Source organism: Homalodisca vitripennis, chromosome X (assembly GCF_021130785.1).
Source record: "Homalodisca vitripennis isolate AUS2020 chromosome X, UT_GWSS_2.1, whole genome shotgun sequence".
Lineage (NCBI taxonomy): Eukaryota > Metazoa > Arthropoda > Insecta > Hemiptera > Cicadellidae > Homalodisca > Homalodisca vitripennis.
This window is the reverse complement of record NC_060215.1, coordinates 92,672,312-92,700,202: the sequence shown is the minus strand read 5'-3', so window position 1 is coordinate 92,700,202 and position 27,891 is coordinate 92,672,312. Positions and strand designations below refer to the sequence as shown.

At 33.4% G+C, this 27,891-nt stretch overlaps 1 protein-coding gene across 1 annotated transcript; it reads right to left on the bottom strand.

Moving 5' to 3' along the window:
* Positions 1 to 260: 260 nt before the first annotated feature.
* LOC124369518 lies at positions 261 to 27,891 on the bottom strand. The gene is made up of 7 exons (XM_046827538.1): positions 27,471 to 27,891; positions 25,744 to 25,968; positions 23,617 to 23,738; positions 20,587 to 20,712; positions 10,195 to 10,382; positions 9,875 to 9,975; positions 261 to 2,198 (listed from the first exon to the last, which is right to left on the bottom strand). The coding sequence occupies exons 1-6, from the start codon at positions 27,889 to 27,891 to the stop codon at positions 9,894 to 9,896; spliced, it is 1,164 nt and encodes a 387-aa protein (XP_046683494.1). The 3' UTR covers positions 261 to 2,198; positions 9,875 to 9,893.

Sequence of the window (27,891 nt, the reverse complement as noted above, 5' to 3'; positions counted from 1 at the left end):
TCAGTAACAACACAGCTTTCAGGTCACTGATTTTTCAGAATAATTTATGGTAAATGCGGGTCCGGTCAATTTGTACCTTTCAACAAACATACGGGTGGTGTACCAGGCATTTGGCTGAATGTCCGCTTAGCCAACCTGACTCTGCTATATATACTTTTTTTAAAACTGCCAATGCATTGGAACTCTGAACAGGGCTTATTCAGTTTTTTAATTCAGCTGTAACCCACTCATCCTTTTAAGGGAGTATGAAAATAATTCTATCGGTTTGTACAATTATTTTTATTTTCAAATAACATGCATGTAATACAAGCTTATTAATGACTATACATTGTGACTATACTATGACTATAAATTACTATACAGTTGATAAAGATCTAACCACATGTTAAAAAGTACAATTTCATACAATTACACAACAAAAATGGCTGACTGACTACAGTCTTAGTGAAGGGGCTCCAGTGAAAAGTGTATAATATGTGGTAATTATCCAACAAACATTACTATATTTGTGCACACAACGTACCTGGAACAACTGTAAGTCCACTCACATAAATTTCCAAGAAGGTTGATTTTTTTAGGAAAATATAACAACACAAGTAACTGACTCAATTTCAAGAGCTATGCATTATTATTATGCATATTTTTAGAACACAACAATACCATAAATTTGACTATATTAAGCAAGAGTTTCTTCATTTGAAATTAAAAAACTAATTAATTGTTAAGCCAATTACTCCAATATAAAAATATGAAGTCACTCTTGCCAGATGTACAACACTTGAACAGGCCAACTCAACAACAGTGACCTACTTCCATCTCAGTAGCAATGTGTGTCACACTGGAGCACTGACCTGGAGCTGCTGACTGTGCATCTGACAACAGCACCAACACTCTGCTTTCCTTTATTTACATCTGACTCCCACCACCTATCTAGCTTAGGCTGCTTGGGTTTCACCTTATGACAAGGAATTAGATTACTCCTCAAAATCAAACAAAATTTACACTTCTGTTATTAACAACAGCCTGCTATTATCTTACAACAGGAAACAGCCAAACCTAGCACAAAAAACTGAATTTATTCTTTTACATCTAAACTTAGACACAACAATTTCTTCTTAAATAACTACTGGAACCAGCCAAACCAGGATATAAAAAACTTAACCTCTTTAATACTACCACAACAATCTCTGTCTTTTATTTTTTAAATAATGACCACGGAAATAGGTAAGAGTTTCTCACCTGGTGATATGGTCTTTGCCAAGATTAGGGGCTATCCTCACTGGCCAGCCATTATTAATAGTATTGACAGCAATGGTAAAACTACCAAGTACAATATTAAATTCTTTGGAACCAGTGAAAGTGGGCTTGTAAAGGACACAAATATATGCTCTTACCTGGAAAATCTTGAGACATATGGGCAGAAAAAAACAGACAACTTTAAGAATAAAGCATTTAATCAAGCAATGGACGAGGCAAAAAACAACATGGCACTAATCATTCAAAACAGGGATGATCAACAAGCCTTTGAACACAATGAAGTGCTATTTATGAATAACTCTAGGCATGAGCTAGAAAGAAGTCTATTGGAAAATACTCCCCAGACAGAGGAAGACACCCTAATTCTAGCAGCAAAGGTGGGATCAGCTCTACTAGAAGAAAATGAAGTCCTCAAAAGTAAAAATTGTACGCTTTCAGCTAAAATTATGAACCTACAATCAAAAATTGAAGACCTGGAAAGAGGAGAAGAGCAATATCTAGCAAAAATCAAACTTCTCCATCAAAGAATTTCTGACACTGAAAATCAAAGAAGCAAAGAAAAGAACTATTATTTTGATATAAAACATATCTTTGAGGAACACGATGAGAAACAAGCTCAAAAAATCAAGGAACAAGAAATGAAAATTGAGAAATAGGAGAAAGGAACTTCTTACTCTACATCATAAGCTATGTAATGAAACTAAAGTAGTCCATCAAGAAATAATAACAAAAAAGTATAAGACTTCTGAAACTCAAAGAATGTTAACATTTGAGAAGTCCAGTCTAATGAGATTATGCTGAAGCTTAAAGGAAAACAATATTAAGCTTTATTTATATTTTTAAATGTTATAATAAGTCTTCACAGCGATAGAGCACAGTACATCTACGAGCACCAGTCCAGCAGGTGTTGAGGGAGTACTTGAGAACACCATCTGTTGTACCTGAAATTGCAACAAGATTGCTTAAATCGCTTATTGCTCATACCAGGAAACGGATATTAACCTATGGTGCAACACCTTCCAACTATGATTGAAATAACAATAAGTTAAATTTACTAACTATAAATATTCAGTCATTAAGAATTAAACTTGGTTAGCTGGAAATAATTATAGATCACAATAATATTGACGTAGTTTTTACTGATGAACATTGGTTAAAAGAAAAGCAAATTTGTTTATATGTATCAGAAAGGTACACTGTAGCATCTAGCTTTTGTAGAAAGCCTCTCCTTGCTCATGGAGGCACATCTATAGTAATAAAAAGTACCTAAAATATGACCTGATAAATGCATCAAAGCATTACCCTAATTATTTTTGTGAAGTCTTGGCAATTTTACTTTTAGAATATAACTTAGTTATTTTAAATGTTTATAGAAATCCTACATCTTATTTTAGTATTTTTATAAATATTATAGAAAATGTAATATTAGAAATAATAACCAGACTACCTCAGACATATTTTGCATTGTGTGGCAATTTAAATGTTGACATATTGAAACCTAACAAGCTTGAGGTAATTTACTTCCGTAATATCCTTGGATCAATAAATTTATATTGGGTGAGTCATCAACCAACAAGAAATTCTTCCTGCCTTGATAATGTGTATAAACACATTAATAGGGAATTTTACATCTGCATACTTGATCAGGATTTAATATCAGACCGTGCTCGTGTTTGGTTACATTTAGTTTGGAAAAATATATTGAGTAAAGATTAAATAAAAGTTTTGTGTAATGAAAGGTTATCAATCCTTTAAAATAATGTGTAAGAAAATCTTTGAAATAATTTTGAATGGACTAAATTTTATGAGCTTGATGAAGCTGATGTAGTGTTTAGTCTATTTCAAGATATTCTGTTGCCATTTTTTAATCACCATTGTGTCAGGGAAAAATCAATAACAGCAAAAATAAATCTAAACATAAATGTTTAAAAAAAGTGTTTTAAACCTGAGCTAAAAAACAAAGAGAAGCCATTTACTGATTTTATATGATAAATGGAAGTTAAGCTCAAACAGATAAAGATAGATTTAAGGAATTTAAAAAATGTTACAGGAAAACCATTAGTGAAGCGAAAATAGCTGCTAACAATTTTCTCATAATTAATGCTTAAAACAAAAGTAAATTAGCAAGGAATGTAATAAAACAAGAGTCTGGTGTAAATAGTTTTCAAAACAATTTAAAAAATGTACCACTCTCTCCTGATAGGAATAATAGCTCAAATACCTCTGTACTTAATGTTGATTGCATGGATCTGTTGAAAAATTACAATTTTTCAGAAGAATTGCCTCTGGTATGTAAATGGTATATGATTGATGCTAGTGGGATCATGATTATAGTTGGTTAACTAAGTAATTCTCAGAGTGAAGATATATATGAATTTCTGGCATCATAGAACCTTTAACATCCTTAACAAACTTAATGCTAGAACAGGGATACTTTCCAGACTGTCTGAAGTCAGCAAAGGTCGCCCATAGTTTTGAAAATTGAAGCAGGAGCTCACCCAAAAACTACTATCCTATTGCAATTGTTCCAATTTTTAGTAAATTTGTAGAATCTTGTTTGCTAAATCAGTTATTTGATTACTGCATCTCTATAAAACTATAAGTGTATAAGTAGAAATCTTTTCATAGCATTATTCATTACTCTATCCATAGATTATATGATCTAAACCATCAAAGGCTGTATTCCTATCAAGGAAAATCCTTGACTATGAAAAATGTGTCAATGCAGTAATGCAGGAACATCCTGAGACCGCGTTTTCTCATAAGTAATGAGTCATTCTTTATATAATGAAGCAGTCAAGACAAGAAATGTTTTTTCTACAATTTCAAAGACAACTGAGACAAGTGGTCTGTATCATTGTGGTTGATAACAAATGGATAACTTCACTTTTTCTACCATATTTATGAAACAGGACCTTAGAGAATTTTAATTTTGATGGAAATATTCCTGTGAGAAAGACTTGTTGATCAGCAAAAAAGAAAGGCAGATTTGACTTTTGCCGAATTTGAGCACGTTTTTACTTTTAACATGTTTTTATAGACAGAATTTTATATGCAGGTTAGTTAAACTACAATTCAGAAAGACAGTTATTCAACCTAACCTAACTAAATTGTAATTTTTAGGGAATATTTCTAATTAAAGGAAACAAAAAGAATAAAAAATTTAGTGTAACCAAATTGTCTTTGTGCGACCTCTCAGTTGTTAACAATTTTGACACCTGTTCTAACAGAAAGGAGTTGAAACACACAGCATCCATTGAATTATCTGAATTCCTACAGATTTTGGAATTCTTGTGACATGCAAGGAATTCTTTTGATGCAAAAGAAGTACATATTTTACTCAGAGATGTTTCTTCCATTGTTAGATATAGATCATTGACACACAATTGTTATTAGTGGGAATCTCTTGGAATGTTTCATTCAGTGGTGAAAGTACATGACTGAAACATGCCTTTGAAAAAAATAAACACAAGGAATATATGCCTCTGTCTATTTTTACTGCAGATACTGTATTTCACACAAGAGCTCTTGGCAATTTTTTCTAAACTGAAACATTTCACTTTACTGTATTAGGAAACTTGTTAAGCTTATAAACAGTATTATCTCCCTAAAGTCAACAAATGTTAAACCGAATACTTAGATGTTAGTTATGACACTTTGGCATTCATACAATTTTGGTCTATTGTTTATGTGTTTGAAATAAAAATTACTTTTTATCAATTTGATATTTTATTTTTATACTATACAAATTATTACCTAAAAAAATAATTAAAGAGAATGTATAGGCTCTTTTGGAATTATTAACTTATCTTTGTAAAAACAAAAAATAAAAAGTATTACAGAAAAACGTATTTAAAACATTTGGTTTGTATAATGTAAAAAAGCTGTAACATAGCGCAAAATAAATACAACCTGGAGACAGTTGGTGCGATTTGTAATGATACCTCAAAGGGCTAAGTCTTCTCCATCTTTTACCAAACACATTCAGTTTGTTTTAAACTTTTAAATGCATGGTTAAGCAAATAAAAAGAGAAAAATTCTGTTTATGTACTCTAAGTTATGTGTCTTAAGTTGAGTGTTTACATTAGACATGATAACAAACACTTCATCCCATAGTCTCTATAAAATCTTTAACTTAAACAGAGATGGAACCATGGCTTTTTGCTCTAACTCTTTGATAAACATATTGGCTAAAAGAGACCTTAATCTCTGCATCTTGTCATCAAACTCAAAGTAATTGCATTGGGCGCAAAGCACCAGTACTTTTTTGACTACTTGGACATGAAGTTTGGTCTTCTTTGTAATTGTAATTTAATTGTTTTAAGTTTTTGGAATTGATACATTACTAATGAGACTGTAAACATCATAGCAGTTTACCCATTTGCATACCTTGACAACAGTTTAACCATTGCAACATGCATTAAAAGTGCCTTGGCTCTTTTGGCAAGTACTTATTGCAAATGTGCAGATATGGGAAGGTGTAGCTCTTGTAGCTTTACAGCCGAAAAGTGGTTTACCTTATCTTGTGTAATTTCTGTCTTTTATAACATTTAACTACAAGTCTGTGAAAATACTTTAACACATTCAATGTGGATGCTTCATAAGTGCATCATCTAGGTTCCTCGCCATATGCTGATGACTCGTAAGTGCGGCATTGCATGCACACCTATGTATGGCTAAATCATCGGTGCTATGTTTAGTTTGATAAGGTTAATGGTTTTAATGTCAGTGCTATAGACAATAAACAATAGATAATAATTCTTTATTTACATCATTCATTGAGAACAATAAATGTGTCACCAAAACCACTACAAATATTCAAAAGTCTTTCTCCAGTTTTCAAATTCGTCCACTGTGTAGGAAGGGCGCTGTTGTAGCCATGCTATGATGTTTCTTCTCAACTTCTTCTCGCAGTGGGTGTTTTTCACTTCTTCCGGCATGATGTTGAGGAATTTTGCTCCCAGATATGTCGGTTGTTTTTCATAGAGTGTAGATGATGGATCGGAAGCACTATGCCATTGGCTCTTCTAGTGTTATAATTGTGTATATCAGTTCCTCTCTGCAGGTTTTGCTTTTTAGCATGTAAGGTAGTTTCTAGGATGAAAAGGATCACTACAGTTAACACCCTTAGTTCTTTAAAGGCTGTGTGGCATGATTCTTTGTGTCCAAGACCAGCTACAATGCGAACTGCCTTTGTTTGCAGAACTAGAACCCTCTTTGTGTTTGTTCTAGAAGAATTACCCCACACCGCTATCCCATATCAGACATGTGCCTCAAACAGAGCAAAGTACGCCGCTTTTGTAGTGTCATCACTAGATATGTGTCTCAGCCGTCGTAGCACATACAGAGCTGAGCTGAGTTTACAGCACAACTTGTCTAGGTGGTCAGACCAGGTAAGATTATTATCTATCACTACTCCACAAGTATATTACTTGTGACACTTGCATCACATCTGGCAGTCCTGCAACTTCCTCTCTTTTCTTCCCAATGATAAGCTGTTGACTTTTTTTCTCATTCAGTACCAGGCTGTTAGCATGATAATAATGTTGTGCCATTCCCAAGGCAACAAAAGATTGTATTTCCAGATCAGTGGCCTTTTTGTTATTGAGCAACAGTGCGGTATCGTCAGCATACATGATTGTATTGCAGTAGTCTTTGAGGTAGCGAGGAAGGTCACTTGTAAAGATTATGTACAGGACAGGCCCCAGAACCGAGCTCTGCGGAACTCCTGATTTAATTATGGCTTGTTTGGATACAGTTTCCACAAAGACATCTGATTTGAGGCTTTTGACCTCTACCGCTTGGGATCTATTAGTCAAGTAGCTTTCAAACTATTTTCCTGGAGTACCCCATACTCCCATGTTCTTTAGTTTTTTTAAGAAGCAGGTCACGAATGATACAGTCAAAAGCCTTACTGTAATCGAGGAAGACTGTTATGGTTGTGTCTCCTTCTTCAATGGATTTTATGAGGCTTTCTATAATGGTTATGATGGCTGTATTTGTTGATTTGCTCGCCATAAAGCCAAGCTGTTTTTCTGTCAGTAGCTGATGTTGTGAAAGATGCTGCTGTAGTCTTGCCAAAACAATTTTTTCTATTACTTTTGAGAAGGTAGAGAGGAGTGATATTAGTCTATAGTTTTGTGTCTCAGTTGAGTCACCTTTTTTACATTTTGGATACACTTTGGCAGTTTTATGCTTGTTTGGAAATTTTCCCTGCGCAAATGACTTGTTAATAATATTTGTCAGAGGATGTATCACCTCAGTTTCACAGTGCTTGATGACCTTAGATGGAACATCATCGAAGCCACTTGAGTTTTTTTATTTGAGTGACGATAGTTTTGCTTACTTCACAAGGAGTTGTTGGCCAGAGTACTAGATCTTCTCGTATATTATATCTGACCTCTTCAATTGTTACCTTACAATTGGGTATCTGGGTTATAGCATAAAAATTGCCCTTCATTTCTTATTTAGTTTGTTTCGTAGTTTTAAACATGAGGGATTAGATTTGATTTTCGTAATCCCAATTTCCTAACTCTCAGTGAAATAGATAGGTATGCAAACTATTAATCAGATTCCGATGAGTACAGTAGTGGTGACAGTTACAAACCTAGTGATATTGAGTCCAGTGACAGTGATATCAGTAATGACCAGGGTGATAACCTTAATAAGTCAGTAAGTATAAGTAATGTTTCATTCTGTCTAGGTGAAAATGACTTTCCTGATCCTAGTGGACTTCAAACCTTGGCAAATGCCACACCTCCCTACCCCACCAACCCAACTGGAAACACAACGTGGGAGAAATAACCCGCGTTCAATTACAGTGGGATGAAGTACCTCAGATAAAAACATTTTTGTTTAACCAACCGACAGGATTGAAAGTTCAACTGCGTTGGCAACAATCCATTGGATTATTTTCAACTTATTATTGACTATTGCTTCTTACATGCCATTATTGGGGAGACTAATTTGTATGTAGTTGACGTCTTTTTGAACGGAAATCTAAAACCTAAATCAGGAATTAATCATTGGAAAGACATTATATTGCCTGAATTTAAGACTTTCCTTGGCTTTTTATTTCACATTGGTATCATGAAGCTGCCACAGCTCTAACAGTAGTGGATGAAATATGAATGGTTTCATACCTGTTTCGGCAAATATATGTCGAGGGACAGGTTTTTTGTTATATTGAGATGTTTTCACCTAGCATCTTAAGGCCTAGATGACCAATTGAAAAAAATTACACCAGCCACGGATTATTTCAACAACAAAATGTTGTATTTATGCCCCTTGCAAAGAGGTATCTTTAGATAAATCCATGGTTTTATGGAGGGGTCAGTTAGTGTTCAAACAGTACATCAAAAACAAGAGACATAAATATGGCATAGAGATGTATGTTCTCTGCAAACCGAATGGCCTGATGATGAAGTTTGCCGTATATGCTGGTGCTCTGGACATAGTTTCTTGTGAAGGGCACTCAAAGAAAGTAGTACTTTATTTTATGGATGAATGGCTTAACAAAGGGCACTCAATATATAGGGATAACTTTTACAATAGTATCGAATTGACAAAAGCTCTTATTGTAAAAACACAACAGGAGCTACATAACAGGAACTCTTCGAATGGACAGAGTTAATGTTTCGTAAAGAATTAATAAAAAAAAAACCTAAAGAGAGAGGTGAGACAGTAGTATAGTATCAGAATGGAATAATGGTAGGAAAATGGAGAGACAAAAGGAATGTTTTGTACATTAGTAGCCAATTTTAAAATGTTATGGAAGAAGTGACTACTAAGAGAGGAATTGAAATGGTTAAGCCTCTACCTGCAACTGAATACAACACTTATATGAGTGGTATTGATTCTTTGGTATAAGAAGCTCCTAGTACACATTTTGCAAATGGACATACTGAATGATTTTTTACTGTACAACAAGCATAATGGTGACAAGAAAATGACAATGTTAGACTTTAGAGTTGCTGTGATCAAGTCTTCTTGCATCTGAACCTAGCGATGAAAATAATGACGATGAAGTTGTGCAAAAAAAGCATGTACCTACAAAACTAGCTTTATAACCTAATGAAAAAAGTGGTAGAAAACAATGTCAAATTTGCTACAAAAATTGCAAGAGGAAAGACAAAACATTTTTCTGTGAGGATTGTCCAGAAAAACCAGCTCTGTGCCTCGAAAGATGTTTTGAGGAATATCATAACAACTGAAAACTTTTTCTGTAAATGGTGTATATACTTTTAGAAAGAACATTGAAAATTACTCTAATCATGCAGCCTGAAAAGCATTATTCTTTTTGCCAAAGTGGTAAACTAATTTTGAACTTATATTTTAGCTTTTTACAAGAATAAAACTGTTTTGCATAGTAAAGCTTCGATTTTTTTGTATTCAAAAAAAGGTAAAATTGATATAACTGTGTTGTTTTCCTTAAAAATAGCCTCAAGCACTTACTCAAATAAAAATTAAAAAACGTACTTCAGCACACAGCATGGTGCATTAAAGATAGGTCAGCATTGAACGTGTTAATACATTTAAATCCAATGTTGTTAAAACTTGACTTGTAAGAATGTAATAATCTATTATTAGTAAGACAATATAAAACTGTAAAGAATACCTTGGTCCACTTAGTGCATTTAATATGGAAAAGAATCCAAGTACTGTTGCACCTCAGTTTTGTTGGCGACTTTGGAGAAATTAGGAACAAGCTTGGCCTTACTGAAACAAAAACATCATGAACAAGTCTACTTTTATACTATCAATCATTGAGTTGTATAAATAAATATCCAATCAACAGTAAAACAAGTGAAAAATGGTACATGCTAATATGGACATTCATGGATGAATATAAATATAACTTAAATTTAGAGGCACTATATCAGAATTTATTATGTATTAATGATAATAAATATTTTATACTACACATATTTAACTTACACTTCAATTGCTTCATCTTTTGTAAGTAATTCGACAAAACAGGATAACAATTGTAGAAGACTAAACCATTTTTCTTGTAGAATATAGTACGAACTTGCATACAAAATGTTTTTCTTCAGAGTTTTTAAATTGTCTTCCTCCTTCTCAGGTTTGGAAAAGACAACATGGGCTATTCCTTCAGCCATCATCTGAAAAAGATTCCATTTTCTTATACAGTACATTATTATTGTAAGCTTAAAAAGTACTATATTGAATAAGCTCTATTTCAAGATTTAAAATTCACAATATAAATCCAAAGATTTCAACTTTTAGACAATTATATACAAATTATCCTTTGAAGAAGTATATACATTAGATATTGTATTGTTTACTCATTCTTTCACAAATTATTCTGAAGCCTAACACAATCATCAATAAAAAAAACTCTCTCTAATGCTTACAGAAACAACTATATGGAGGTTGAAGAAATTTGAATAAATACAGAACTGTTTTTGTTACATTTAAAAATTAACTTTTACTATCACAAATTTAATTTTAAACAGTTAGTAATTTTCAGTTTTAATCAAATAGATGTTAGATTTAAACAGCTGTTCAAAAATCAGTTAGAATTATGCAATGCAGTAACAGTAAATATTTTATAGTGACAGGAATTTTTTCTCTCCATCATTTGTCCACCATTTTGCTTCAACAAAAACTGAAGTTGCAATTTAACAGAACATCCTTAGTAGTTTCATTAAGAAGTGTGCAAAGTTTTAAAATAATCAGTGAAAGAATTAACATGCAGAGAACATCAGATACATTTCTTTTAGTTGGGCACTCTGAACATTTATCTAGCTCGTATTTCTTGAAGAAAAAATATTAAAATATTATAATTTAAACAAGAATATTTGAGGTTTCTGACAAAAGAGGAAGAATTCTTTAATTAAACATTATGTACAAATATACGAAATAGAATGTGAAATACGTTTAAACCATGAAAAAGATACTTTCCAAATTGTAAAAAGAGAGATATAAGAGAAAAAACCTAAAAGAACATAAATAATGTTCCTATAAAACCTTACCACTTGGCAACAGCCACATTACAACGTATCAGCAACTATGCCTATCTTAAAGACCTGAAGGACTCGGAACTGCATATGTGTGAAAAGTTGGCTACAAGGTATAATAGCTATAGCACATTTCAGGTTGGAGTGCCGTTTGACATTAGTGAAGAACTGCTACATCATAATCTATGACCTGTATGGTGCATTATTGGAAAACATAAGCTGCCTTGAAATAATTTTGGGTATAAAGTACTCAATAGTTATTTTTTAGGTAAAACCCTCTGAACAATAACTTTGTTCAAGAACCAAGTACGCCTTAGAAGTCAACGGGCTTCATCTGTAGTCCAAAGTATAACAAGCTATGAATTGTACATTGGAACGTACAGGGTTTTATTGGAAAGATAGATGAAGTAATTATTTTGTATAATGAAATTAAAAGCAGATGTGCTTTGTATATGTGAACGTTAAGCAGCAGTGAATTGGAAGAAGGATAGTTCCTTATTTACAGATGCTGATAACTTTATTCCTAAGCATGAAACACAGAATTTTTGAATGGTATCTCTGCAGCTTTCCCCTGGCTGAAGACCTGCCATGGATCGAAGAACGTGAGAACAACGTTACTCGTTTCAAGTTCTCCTGCTTTGCCCCTCCCCACAATAAGTATCTTTATCATATCTAAGGTAAGACTCAAAGAGAGCGTGGTAGTTTGTTCTTGTCGTTTCGGCCATGCTGATGGCTCGTATACGCTTCAAGGCAAAAACTGCAAAGCTCAGTTTCATGCAAAGTGAGTCAATATGACAGCTCCAAGACAGTTTGTCATCAAGGATCACACCCAAGTGCTTTGTTGAACAAAAGAGTTGAATGTTAGGAGGATCAGTGACTTCATCTTTAAGCCTTCCCATAATTAGCTGTGTAGTTTTGTCTTCATTAAAGACCAGATCATTGCTGATGCAGTAGTCTTGCGTCAAGCTCACTGCAATGAAGTTGCTCACCTCCAGTGCTTCTGATATTTTACTACTAGACAGGAGCATGGCATCATCCGCAAACATGATGGTCCTGCTATACTGGCTAATGTAGTTAGGAAGATCAGCTGTAAACAAAACAAATAGCACTGATTCCAACACTGAGCCCTGAGGGACTCCTCTCTTGACAATTAGTTGTCTCGATCTGGTCAAAGTTGTGATACCAATAATGTGCCCTTTAACTCCACATGCTGCATCGACTGCTTAGACGTTCGAGTTTGTTTAGAATCATATTGTGTTCGAGACAGTCGAATGTCTTGCTCAGGTCGAGGGATGTACTGATGATTGTTTTTCCAGCAACCAGATCATAAGTTATGCACTCAATGATCTCTCCAAGAGCTTGTCGAGCAGCCCGGAATTAAGCCATGCTATCCTTCAAGACTAATATAATTTTTCTGAAGATGTGCTCCTAAATCTACTTAAAACAACCCTCTTCAAGACTTTTGAGAATGTGGGAAACAATGAGATCGGTCTGTAATTCTTCATTTTATCTTTTTATGGAGGGGGTACACTTTTGAGATTTTCATTTTAGATGGAAACACCCCTTGTGCCAGAGACTTTTTAATCACATTGGTCAACGGAATCAGCAGTTCTTCCTCGCCAAGTTTCATGATCCTTGAAGAGATGTCAACCATACCAGCTGAAGAAGATGATTTAGTTGGTCTGATGATCGCCTGAACTGCATTTATTGAGGTTGGAGCAAATATCCTAAGATGATCTTCAATGGTAAAAGTATTATTAGTGGTTGTATACGTTTTTGGGGGATTTTTTCCTTCAAGGTTTCTTTGGCCACATTGATGAAGTAGTTGTTGCTTCTGCTTTGAAGAACAAACATTACAGCCAAAACAAAAAGCAGCTATGATAAGCTAAAGAATTCATCTTTATTCATTAAGACCATTCCATTGTTTAAAACAGGTATGAGAACAGATTAATAAGAATTATAGACCTGTCACGTTAATTTCAGTTATTGCAAAAGTGTATCAATTCATAATTAATAGACAAGTTATTAAATATTTTTAAAATAATGTACTGTTATCAGACAGTCAATTTGGTTTTAGACCTCAGGAAGGAACAATAAAGGCTGTTGTAAAATTTATGAAATATTGAGCTATATTTTTTTTTGTGTGAGCAAGAATGTGATTGATTTACAGAAAAATCTGTATAAATTGTAGTTTTTGTTAAGACACTGCTGATTGCTTGGCAACTGCCGCAGGAGCGACCTTGACGCTAGTATTACGTTCAGGCTTTACAATAATTTGTAATGTAAAAGAAATACGCAAAAAATCAAGTCTGAGAGCCCAGTTTGCTTATGGAGCCAGGAGTAGTTGTAAGTTGATTTAGTTAATAACTGATGGATGATTATTTAGTAACGTTAAAATAAATTAAACCAATAAAATTAAAATCTTGATTTTTAGCGTATTTTTTTACATTAAAAATTTGACGGACCACTATTTTGTACTGGATAGAGATAGAGATCTCTGATGAAACGAATTATTCTTATTTGAAATGCTCTCTCCTGGTTGAATTACCACAACGAGCCTCACGCGCTCCCAGTCTGATTGGATTGGGCCATTCTGTTGTGAAAGGACATGATTGTGTTTTTATTATTGTAACAACTCTATTCTACAAAAACTATTATATATTATACATAATTATTGTAAATGTTATTAAATTCTCTATACTGTAATCACAGTTTTTGGAATCCTAAGTGCCATTTGTTTAGTTTTTTTTTTTTTCACAAAACTTAGTCTAAGAGTATTGTGTGTTTTAAACACTGTTCTAATGTTGCATTTTCTACCTACTCTTCTAATTTTCTCCAATAATCCCAGCATATAAGATATTGAAGTGAACACAAATTTATCAATATTCTGGTTGACTGACTCAGGAATGGTTCATCTGGTTCATTTACAATTGCTTATTATACTGTAGATTGAGGGTATCCATTTGCATCTAAGATCTGATTCAACTTTCTTAAATTCCTCTTTTAGTCAAATAACGAGCAGGCCACTCATTTTTTGGCAGATTTTTGATGGTTTAACTGTTAATTTAAATATTTTCCTGTGCGTGTTTTCTTTAAAAAAACCATAGTCTTAAGAACATCCCTATCTCTTAATACACATACATCAGAAAAAGAAAGCTTGTTTTGAACTTCCACTGTGAAGCAGATGGAAGGATAAATACTATTAATATGATTCAAAAACTCATTGAATTTAGTTTCTCCATGAGGAAAAACAAAAAGGTATCATCCACATACCTCCACCAAAACTTCGGTTTAAACTGTGCTAAAGCCAATGCTTTTTACTCAAATTACTCCATAAATATATTGGCGAAAATAGGAGACAGTTAAGAACCCTTTGCCATGCCTTTATCTTTACCCTCTAGCTCAAAATAATTGCATAGAGTGCATAATTCTAACAGTTCCATAATTACTGGCACAGCAAGTTTAGTCCTTTCACTTAATGTTTTGTCTTCTTTGAGACGTGATTCAATGATTTCGAGTTTCTGGAACTGGTAATTTTGGGAATAGACTTTCAATGTCACAGCTTACTAGTTTTTCAGTTTCAGTCAACTTAAGGAATTTTGACTTCTCTACAAAATCCCTGGAATTTTTGATAAATGAGTCATTTTTTCCTACCAATGGTTTTAAAATATCCAAAAGGACTTAAGATAATTCCCTGCAAGGTGAATCACGAGAACTGATTATAGGCTGGATAGGGATGGTAGGTTTGGGGATTTTGTAATGGTGAGGAGTTCATTTAGATCTTAATTTATCTGAAAAATGTGCTTCGCGTTTTCTTATGGTGTTCGCTACTTCAAATTAATCAGTTCGGTCTGTGTTTAAAACTATAAAAGATTGTAAGGGTACAGAAAAATTAGAGTACTATCTTTTGTGCAGCTAGAATACACACGCAAAAAGCGTGCAAGAGTCAGGTACCAAAGTGTATGCTGTGTACAGATAGGGCAAACCACCTGACAGGAAGCTTTGATTGTCCGGTCTACTAGGTGAAGATTATGGATACAACCCGCTGAAAATGAGGATCCTCCAACTCAACCATAACCATTGCAAGGCAGCACAGGATCTGCTGGCACAAACAGTAGGAGAATTGAATAAAGACGTGTTGCAATTCTCTCAGAACAGTACTAGGACAAGCAGAATTCGTGAGCCTGGATACCCAATGCTACTGGTCGCTTAGCCATCTGGGTATGTGGACAAATTTTTATCCAGGAAATGCGCAAACATTGAAAGCTGGATTCTCATGGATCAAAGTGGAAGGTAGATATATCTATAATGTTTATGCTCCACCAAGTGCATCTCAGGAAGAATTCAGGTCCTTCTGAATAACCTGGCCGAGGATGCTAGAGGTAAGCATCCAATAATATTTGCTGTTGATTTCAATGCTTGGGCTGTGGAATGGGGTAACCAACAAAAGAGGTGATAGTCTTCTTGACCTTGTCGCCTCTCTGGAGGTTGTTCTTCTCAACAATGGCATAACCCCAATGTTCAATAGGAATGAACGATCCTCCATCATAGACGTAACCTTCGCTAGTGAGGAGCTATCCTCCAGGGTTACATAATGAAGTGTGAGTGATCACTATACCCACAGTGATCACCAGGCCATCGTCTTTGATGTGGTTGGGCAACAGAGATGGAGGATAGAAGTACAGCAAACATTAGCTGGGTGGAATGCCAGGTCCTTTGATCTGACCGATGAAGAAGCAGAAACTGGTCCTCCTTCCGAAAGGGAACAAGCAACAGATGACCAAGACTGCTACAGTAGCAAGTTTGCAAAGGCTCTGGGATGAATCCAGCAAAGGACGATTCTTATTGATTTAACATAATCCTAATCTACATTTCAGGAGAATAAAGCTATGTATAACAATTTAAAATAAGAGTAAATCTTGAACACGTGAAGATTTTATTAAAAATGAGCTTGCAAAATTCTGAAATGGTGACAATTTGACATTTAACATTCCACAGATCTAAGGTTAATATAAAAGTGCATAAGGTGGAGCCAAACATCAAAATATGGAAATTAGTTTATAATCTGTTTATATTAGACACCTACTTGAGACTAACTATTGTTTATTGCAAAGAAAAAAACTTTTAAGTTAGATCAAACTGTAATTTAAATTACTTAATATTTGGTAAGTTTACAAGAAAATGATAAATAATAATAGTACAAAACTTAAAACTGGTAAACATTATAAATGATCAAGAATTGCAATTAAATCCCAGCCATTTAAAGTGTCATTAAAATACTGCCATTTAAATACAGTTGAAGTGACATATGGTTACACAATCACCAAGTGGAGATGCAGAACCTAGCTGGCCACTAGCCGTGGCCCAGCGAGGTGACAAGACAACTACTTAGGATTTCATTTAAGCTGGTTGAGAGATCAGCAAGAGCCATATTTAGTGACCTTACGAGTACAATGGGTTAAATATGATATGTGATTATAATATGGTTCAATTTGTCAATTTGTTACATTTTTATAAGTTTGGTTGATTATTAAATATTCAAAAGGAACAAAGTTGCATACCTCGCAAACATTATTTATCTCTCATTGATGGTATCGACAACCCTCTCCGCCGCAATTGACTTCTTCATTTCATAATTCTTTGCTTATCTGTTTGAATCCGTTTTAGAATTTAAATATGATATATTTTATAAAATTTAATTAATAAAATCATATATTTATCTATTTATTACAGTGCCAAATTTTGATAACTATAAAAGCCTTATTCATAGTTAATTTGGACATTTCTCTTGGATCCTAATGATAAATCCATCACTAATGACGATCATAAAATCAATGTGTTGTTAAATTTTTACTGCAAGTGGGGAATACAAATGTTTACAAACAGATATTTCCTAGCTCGTGTTTTGTGCACAAGGTTTCTTTTTCTGAACAACAAAGAAAAAACAAATAACATGTCATAAGAAATTACAATTTTACTATTATAGTTTGGAGCAAACAAATTTTTAACGTTGCAATAACAACTAATGAAACTCTCATAATGAAGAGTGAGGGAATAAACCTTTCATGTTGAAACATGAAGTCAGCTGAGGTATGGGGAACAAACATACTGCTTCCACTCTTATTGGCAGAGACAAATCCTCTTCAAGGATTGAGCATAAGTACACACTATTGCACTACTAGCGCACACTATTTGCTGTGGGCGGTAACTTTAGTTACCATGCTACGCTGCGCAAGGAGCGGGTAGTAACTATGGTTACCACAGAGCCTTTGTTCTGAAATGAGGTCAGCGTGCGGCCAGCATTCGAGCTATCACAACGCTGTATTTCTCGCTCTTCGGGAGGTACTTTTCCTCATTTTTATGCACTTCGTTTTCACATTAGACGTTTTCATTATTTTTAATGATTTTTTCAAGTTTTTATAGTAGTAAGTGATTATGCAACACAATGGATCTTCCCTCGAGACCAAGTGGTTTACAACAACCAAGTTCTAAGCGTACAACAGAGTCAGTATTGAGTTCAGACGATGAGGATGACAACATGGACGATGTGACCCACCCCAATGGAGCGCTCACAACCGGATTGGAATGAAAGATATTCTTTTTACTAGACAGGAAGGATTTTTAGTTCCTTTGCAGATGACAAATCTCCAATTAGTTTTTTCACACTGCTTGTGGATATAGTTGTCTTAAAAGACATTTTTAAAGCAACCAACAAGTACGCACTTGAGTTTTTGTGGGCCCCATACTGTACCCAGCTCTCGAGTTGGTATGTGGAAAGACCTATCTATCAAAGAGTTGTTGGTTCCTTGATCTTATTTTACACATGGGTATAATACAAATGCCCAGACTCCAAGTATATTGGAAAACGAATAAGTTGTTTTCTTCTTGTTTCCCAAATTTCATGTCACGAGACAGATTTTTGATTATCTTACATTGCTTGAATTTTGAAAACCATCCTGATCCATCTAATCGCTCATCTGAAGTCCAGTTCCTTATTGATTAGGAAGTCTGTGTACTACCCACAACAAAACCTGTGTATTGATGATGGCTTGGTACTTTGGTCTGCTGTATTTCCGTCAATACATAAAAGGAAAACAGCACAAACATGGGATCAAACTATACAGTCTGTGCGATCCCCATGGTTTGATTTTAATGTTCTTTATGTATGATTTTGGTGTCAAGGGACATGTGGCTAACGTTGTACTAAAACTAATGCAAGAAAAAACAAATAGCAGACATAGCCTTTACATGGACAATTATTATAATAATTTTTCTCTCGCCTCCACTCTCTTGAGAAGAAATACATACAGCACAGGTACGCTCAGATTCAATAGAAAGTACATTTCAACGGATGTTAAGTCAGTTAAGTTGAAAAAAGGAGAAACCATTGCACGCTACGCCGAAAGTGTATTGGTAGCTAAATGGAGGGATAAAAGAGTAGTGTCTTACATATCCACAGACCACACTAATGAAATAGTCACTTCAATCAACCGCAACCAACTTGAAACAAAAAAAGCCTCTGCCAATTATGAAATATAATCACTTATGAAGGGAGTTGACCGAAGTGATCAGATGATGGCCTATTGTCCTTGCGAGAGAAAAAACATACTCTGGTACAAGAAGATTTTTATTCACATGTTGCTGATGCTCATGATGAACGCCCACTACCTCTTCAATGAAATGCAAATTTCTTGTAATGAACGAAAAATGCCTTTGTATGATTTACATCTAACAGTAGTTGACCGTCTACTATCGAACTCTCCTGCACCTCCAAGACCATTGAAGCGGAAGAGTGTTTACCACGTTCCTTCCAAGATCGAAGAGAAACAAAAAAGTGGCAAAAAGTTAAAAAATAAAAAATGCAGAGTTTGTAGTGCAAAGGGAATTGTGAAATGAGTGGTATGGCATTGTTTGCAGTGTGATGAACAACCTGATTTGTGTGTGCCTTATTGTTTTGACCAATACCATGAATAATGACAGACAAAAAGGGATTGTGGGGATGATTATGTTTTTTTTTTCGAGTATTGAAAATATAACTTTTTATATTTTTGACCATATATTTGTAAATAATAAACGACTTTTGGGTGGGTTGGTTACGATGTATATACAAATTTGTATCAATATTTTATTTTAGTAAACTTATTTCTTCTTACATTTTTATAAACTTATGTACTACAATATTTTTGTACCATTTCAAGTAAACATTTAAATATATTTTATTATATTATTCACCACATATTTGTAAATAATAACTGAATTTGAAATGAAATGAAAAATGTCTTTATTAGAGGTGAAGTTAGGACTATAAAGTCCTCTCTACCACAACTTTGTAAAAAATGTAACTAACATACATATACATGTATAACTAAAAATAAATCTATTTATTTACCTTATACGTTAAAAGAATCTTAGCTTTAAATACAAAAAACATTTATAATTAATTTAATTTATAGTAATTTGAGTGAGTTAGCGTAGATGTATATGAACTTTTTCACATTTTTATAAACTTTTACATTTATTTTGGTTTACACATTTACGAATAAATATTGTTTATGTTTGTCTAAAACAAATAAAATACAGTTCACTTAGCTACGATGTATTCATTTGGAATATTCCCACTGCCATAATAGGGCATTCCCTAGTGTGAGCGGTAACTAGTTACCAGCTGGCAAGGAAGACTGTCCCCAGGAGCTAGCGGTAACCACAGTTACCACATCCCCAAATACGGTAGAGAGTGATAATTTTTGTGACTGATAAGTAATTTTTATATATTTATATCATATTTCATCCAAAAGTGTATTACAAGATTTTCAGCATATACAGAACTCTATATAAGAATATTTAGCAGTGAACGTATTAAAATGAATAAATTAAAATGAAACATATTATATAGCATACTTTTCATCTGCATGAAATAAGCTGTAACAGTATTAACATAATTGTATAAAACCCAACAACATAACTCTAAGACGACTTCTTAAATTTATAGTAGTACATGGTTGGCTTTACAATGTTATACTTAACTTTTGTTGTTTCTTAGTTAAAAACAAGCATTTAATGGGTTTCATTTCATTAATTTTTAATAATAAGTTTCATTGCAAACCAATTCATAACATAATTACAAAAAATATGTTTATGTAGAACGACATTCATGGTTTTCAAAGTCACGTGGAGACCTTGTATGAACTAAGTTTCAATAATAACAGTTGTAGAAGTTAAATGAATGTACAAAACCTTTGATAATTTGTTTATATCCACCTAAACTACATCCAGATAATCATAATATTACTGCCTAAATTTATAGTCTTTTTATGATACCCTATGTCTTAATCTTGTTCCAACTCACCTTACAAGTATCTTGTCCTTGATGTTTCTTTATATTTGCCATTGTATAAATAATGATAGTAGGTAAATTAATATTCAATGAAAATTTCTCAATTAACTTTCTCAAAATGGCATTGTAGTTCCCATCCTGTAATGAACACAAAAATGTTACCATAGTTTAATATTTCAAGATATTCAATAAAATGTTTCTCTTTGCTTGAATAACAAAAAACAGCGGAGAATATTGAAGGACAATTTACAAACTAAGAGAAAAAGTAAGCTTACTTGAAGAGCACCTTCTCTGCTCCACATTTATTAGCGCTCAAGTTACAATGGAAACAAATAAGCTACTTGACCTCTTACGGCCTGACCTGGATCTATTGCTTCCTGGAAAAGAAGCTCACCTAGGCTATAATTCAGTATCAGAGAAACAAAAATATTTGTCATTCTTTGTCCTCAACAAATATTTTCCTATTGCTGCTTATATATCACAAAAATTTGGTTGTAACAATTCATAGTAAAAGCTAGCGTTTGATTAAAGGTATTGTTTGATTCAATATCAATGTTTACATAAAAATAAATAATAAACTATGACTAAAATCAATCAAGTGAAAGTCAACATTACACAGTTAAAGTGATAACAATGACAATAGTAAACAGACTTACAAATAAGCAAGCTTCTAGTCTAAATTTAAATTGTCCTGTTAACCATACAAGTGGCAATCGCCTTATAGTCAGTTAATTTTATTGTTCCTATAGTGGTATAGCCAGTTTACAATCAATTACTTCATGCCCGGTATGAAGTTTATTTTGGTATACATGTAATCAGAAACAACACGATTCACATACCACTGCATTCACAAAGAGCTGCTGATTTCAGTGATGTTTTTGTTTTTCTACAGCTTGGTAATGGTTTGTCAATGGCAATGGCATTTTGCTGTATGTCAGTGTTCTATTGCATGTAATAATGTTTGCTGGAGTTGTTTGGGGCCAAAATAAGTGGTTTAGTTCTATAATTGTTAGCATACAATATTTTAACTTGTATTTATAAGTTATAGCAATAATTAATTTTCATATCTGTTAAGCTTAAAGACCACGATTAATGATTGTGGGATTTCTCAAAAAATATTCTTTAAGCCAGAAACATTAAAATAAATGTAGTGTTCTTCACATTTTATTACAAATGTACAGAAAATGTTACTGTTTCTTTTTAATTTATTCTGCTTGAAAAAAGTCATATGTACTATAACAAAATCACGCTATAAAGCTGCTAAACGATGACGATTTGATGAGTAATGAAATGGTGAGAAAGTGGGTTAGAATGTTTAATGAAAATCAAACAAATGCCACGAAGAAGCTCGAAGTGGTCGACCTTCTGTTGTCAAAGATGACCTGATGAGAAATATTGTTGAGAAAATCTATGAACACAGACATTTCACAATGACGATGCTTTCAGATGAATTTCCACAAATTTCACGTACTTTTTTCCATGAAATTGTTACAGACTGCTTAGTTTACCACATGATGTGTTCACGATGGGTTCCAAAAATGCTCACTGATATCCTCAAAACCAAACGACTTTGGTATTTCTCACACAGTACAACAACAGGGAGAGAAATTTTAAACCGAATGGTGCTTGTGTTTTATACATGGGTTCTTCATGTCATACCTGGATCTAAACATCAGTTAGTGGAGTGGAGACATACTCAATCTCCGAAAAAACAAGTTAAAACAACAATGTAAGCACAAAAAATTATGTGCACTGTGTTCTTTGATAAGAAAGGGGGTTTTCTTAATAAATTACTTCCCAGAGATGAAACCATTAATACAGCAAGATATTGTGAGACATATAAAACTACGATGTGCAATTCAAAACAACAAGAAATGAATGCTTAGTAAAGGAATTGAGTAAATCCATGACAATACTCGACCCATATAGCTGGCGACACTCATAACAGTGATTTGACAATTTCGTTGGGAGCAGTTCAATTATCTGCTATACAGCACGGACTGGCCACATTCGATTACTACTTGTTCCTGAACATGAAGTGCAAGTTAGGTGCCACTTTCAATCCAACCATAAGGTGAAAAATAAAGGATAATAAAGGAGTCATGGCTACCATCATTAACAGGATGTCCCTATGAAGAAGGTATAGAAAAGCTGCTCACCCTCTATGACAAGTGTTCGGACATTGTCAGAATTTAGGTACAAAAAATAGTTTAAGATATAATCTTTCATGTAAATGTCAATTTGGCTTTAAAAAAATACTTTTTGTGATTTGTTTTTTATTGAAATTAAATAAGACTATTGCCATTCATAAGAATTTATTGAATAAATATGATATAATACATTCTTTTGATAGGTACAACTGATGACTACTCAAAACCCTTTCACTTTACTCATAAACCTTAAGTATCATGTTTGGCATAATATACAAAATCAGAACCGAACAAGAACCAGATGTTGGTAACTTGAAAGCACTCTTTAAGAGGATTTTGTCTTAAGTTATGTTATATGTATTTTTAAACATTCATGTCTAGTGAAGTCTAGTAATTCATGTCTAGTAATTGACACATCTTCATATTTGTTTTAATTATAATAGTAGCTTTATATTATGGATTTCACAGTTAAAAGAGATGATTGAATTATTTTCACAAGTAAAGTATCATCATTATAACCTATAAAAGTACTTATATTTATATTTGGCAAACCTCTTTATACTTTGAGAACTAATAAACATTAGTTGACACTTTAGAAGCAGTGCTTCCTCTGCTTCATTACAACACTTACTATTGATTTAAACCAATACTATTACTTATTGTATTAGTTTTAATACCCATTAATTAGCTTATTATAAATAAAACTTTTATCAAAGGTTCTGATCATGGATACACGTACAACTGTTTAGATAAAAAGACCTGACTATTTATATCCTACATTTCATGATCTGATCCTACTCAACTCCGAATGTTATAAAACTGTTATAGTATGACCTATGTATTTTACCTCTACTTTGTGGATGCCTAAATCATGAACACACATTTTACTTACCTTTAAATACAATGCAAAATAAGGCAGAACAGATGCCACATAGGAAATATTAAAAATCCCTGAAGATATGAGATTACAGTATCTTTTAAGATGATTAGCAGCTACTTGAAATTTCTGTGAATCTAGAACATAAAAATTCTGTGGAGATCAAGTTAGCACTTTCACACCTTACCATACAAAAATTACTTACATAAATTTATTAACTACAGATATAAAACAAAATGCTAAATAATTAGTAAAAATAATTGTTATGCACTTCCATAGCTTCTTACCATAACATAATAAAATTACATACATAATCCTATTTAATATTTCTTTTCATTAAATTGTCAGCTCTTCAGATCGCTTATTACATTGTTACGCTTAGTCCAATAACAAGAAATAATGTGACAATACATGTTATCCTTCAAACATCTTGTATTTGACAATTTTAAAATGTTTGAACCACATGTTGCTTGGGTGGAATAACATTAATTGTAGTCCAAGAAGAGACTTGATGATAAAATCTGCTTACATGAATATAAAAGTCACAGTTTTGGTGATACATAATCCGATTTTCTCTTTGAATAAGCTGTGCCCCACAATGTTTTACTATATTATAATGTTATGTCTAGATTATCACAAATAAAACCTTTGGTAATATGTAATATCTCTTATGTATTACCAGCATTTGCTATTGGCCTCTGGTCAGTCATAGGTGATTGGTAGACGAATGCAGACGTATTGTGACCTGTATTCTGTAGTCAGTTTTAATGATTAGTGTTGGGTATAGTTTTTGTTTGTTTGTTTATTAAGAGCATGTTTTAGAGTTAGTGAAGTTGACATACAACATGGTGGTTGTGATTCCTGACTTAGGCGTGTCACAACGCTTTGATATGATTTGTTTATTTTAACCTAGTTTGTAATTATGTATTAGGTTAGTTATTTACCTGAACAAGATATAATATTAGTTTTTGACAGAGAATCAGTAAAGCGCAGCATGACATGTATTAGCAAAAAAATCTTAACAGAAAGCTGTTGCAGTCAAAGTTAATTTCAGTAAAGAGATCTGAGAACTGTACAGTTTCAAAGAATGTTTCAAATGTGTATTTTATTCTTTTAATAAGATACAAGCTATATAAAGTGGGTATTTGAAGCATAACTTAGAAATATGCTACAAAACATAAATTCAGATGAGATTTTGTTCAATTCAGTGTCAACCTTATTATTGGAACATTCATCACCATCTCATATATTTTTATGTAAAATGGAACAAAAAGTGTTGTATACATTTCTTGTGTTATGAGAATGTTGCCAATTATATGATGGTTAAATTTTGTGTTTATTTTGTTTTGTAGTATATGCCATGAATGGATTTACCTGAATTTAATAGCAAATTTCAATAAAAGAATGACATAAAAAATTTTAGTACAACCATATTATTAATATAGTTTTAAAATGTTGTACAATATTCATAAGAATTAATATGAAAAGCTAAACATAATTTTACTACTTAATAAATATTGTTAAAAAGTGCTGAAGGATTTGATTACTAAATAAATCTTTCATTTTCTAATAATAATCTCTTTAGTTAGTCTCCTCATTTTCAAAACACATTTCAATATATTTTCTCTATGTTAGTTTTAGACATGCCAAAAGTATTAACTTTGTTCTTATATTTACAATAAATGGCTAGCAAATGACTTGTGTTTTTCCACTATGATATAATCTCCAAAATTCAGATCTTTCCAAACCTTTAAAAGATAAGTGAAGTTGCTGAAAAAAGAACATCATATTCTATTTCATCTGAAATACACTAGGGACATGATTATCCTGAGTGCAGTTATCCAAGTTGCGGGTTATCTGAAGTACATTCTAAGGACTAGACTTAGTGCTGTACATGTTATTAGCTTGCCTTCATTTAAGAAATCATTACATTCTAAGACCATAAATAGCGATAGCTGACCTTCGCTGCAGGCGCATACATGTGTGCATGATACTGCTGTTTGTTTTTTACATATCAATACCAAGTGTTTAATGATAATCTGTCTTATCCAAAATTTCAATTATGTGTTATAGACTTGTCCAAACACTTTCGAATAATTGTGTCTCTGGACATGAAACATTAAACTGCCTATTCATATTTACCTGTGTATGTAAAATTATGGGGTACTAAGCAATACAATGTAGAGTTCAACCATCGTTCCGTACGCCCTGATGGTTGAATCTGAAGGCTTAGTACATCTCGAGTTAACCAGTGGGTTGGAAGCTCTAGAAGTTTACACGTTATTGTGAAAATCTGTGAACATACATTTAATATTAGTGTAAAACATAAATAAAACTTGGTTACTACTCCATTGAGGAATTCCTGGACTGGAGGAGAAATGATGAATCAACACCTCTTCAACCGACCTGAATTAATACAAATTTATACTTGTATACCTATGTAATGATACCATTCTAATCTCAAAGATTATGAATATAGCATATTGTCTATTGTCTATTACTATTAGCTGTCTCGGATTTCCGCTATGTTCTCATATATTATTATTTTTACTGTTAATATTTGGGACATAAGTGAGAATTAGGTTATGACATGTCAACACCTAATGTAGCTACGGTGTTAAGGGATGATTCAATTTGAATGTTGAGTTTTGCTCCAGTTCAACTTCCTCTCAGTGTATCGTCTGGAATCTGACTGTTGCGGGGACGGTTAGCAGGCTACCCGAGTGGCAAGATAACCCGTAACAATGTTCACCTTGAAGAGTAGGAACTCAAGAGACGACTCGGTACATCGGGTTAAATAAGTTTATTGAAAATAGTCACTTGGCACAACTCTGTTCACACAACATGTAAAATGAAAACACCTGTATAAAATTACTACTGAGAATAAACTATTAACACTATACTTTGTGGTACTTATGTTTCACAATTCCAACATCCAACTATTCTGCCTACTACCGCGACCGGTTCCTTGCTGTGCAGTCTGCGGAGACTGATCCCAACACCGTGACCGTTCCTCACTGTGCAGTCTGCGGAGACTGATGTCTACTGCTGCGTCTCGCAGGGCTTAAATAACACAACCCATTAAGAGCGATTATCGCTCTGTACATATCATTGTCCAAAGTGCTAATTATCTGTAGATTGCTGTGTGACCAGTGACAATTTGTTAATAATAATGTTGTATATCTATTACTTATCTAACGTCTACTCTTCTCACGCTAACACTATTCAAGTTATTGATACACATTAAATAATACATACAATCATGGCCACATGTTCTTACATACTAATATGATTACAAAATAATGTTACTATACAACACCTCCCCCCTTAAAAAAGAATGAGGTGTCATTCCTATGATACATCGTTCTTTAGTTTGTGGTTTTATTTCTTTTTGATATCTTTATAATATCTTCTAATGGTAGATAATCTAATTCAACCTCGACATCAACTGTTTTGTTTTCTTCAGGTTTTCTAAAACTTATAGGCAAATACTGTTTCTTACTTTTTAGACAAAATGTACAAAGTTTACAACGCCATATCACTAAAATTGCAATTATGAATAAGGCAGAGAGGAATAGAATGTTTTACATAATCCACATCATTGTTCAGCTCATATTTGTGTAAGAGTGAATCCAATTAGTCTAATCAAATGCTCACTGTTTTTATATCATTTAGGGTAGTGGATACAAATCTGACGTGTGCTGTAACGTTCTTTAGTTTTTTGGATATATTTTCATAAGAGCTATCATCTAAAACTACTAAACAATCATTTTTATTAGGAATCCTAATTACGTTACTAACATTACTATCTATTTTACTTTTATATACAATTTTGCTATATATTCTAAATGATGATCCAAACATTTCACTTTTAGTGGGTAGAGTCAGAAGTCCGGTCCCTTGGACATATTCCGTTCCTTCATGCTCCAGGAGACCGTTGGTCCCTGGACACGTAAATGTCATCACCTCTTCTCTTGGTAAGACAAATATCCATCGGTCAGTTCCTGGTATCTCCGTCCATATTGAGGTTGCTACGTAAGATAGACGAGTGTCGCACAACTCTTTGGGCGGTGTAATCTGCCTGAAGTACGCAGATTCACAGGTGTCTTGATCACTGGCAAGGTTGTTTACTACGTTTGGTCCTACACACATCTTAACAGTTTTACCTTTACAATCATTAACTTGGCATCGAGTCATGGAGATATACCTCTGTTCATCCGTTGAGACAGCTATGTAGTCCGTATGTGGCTGGATATACGTGTACAGATGGTTCTTCTCTGCTCCAGGCAT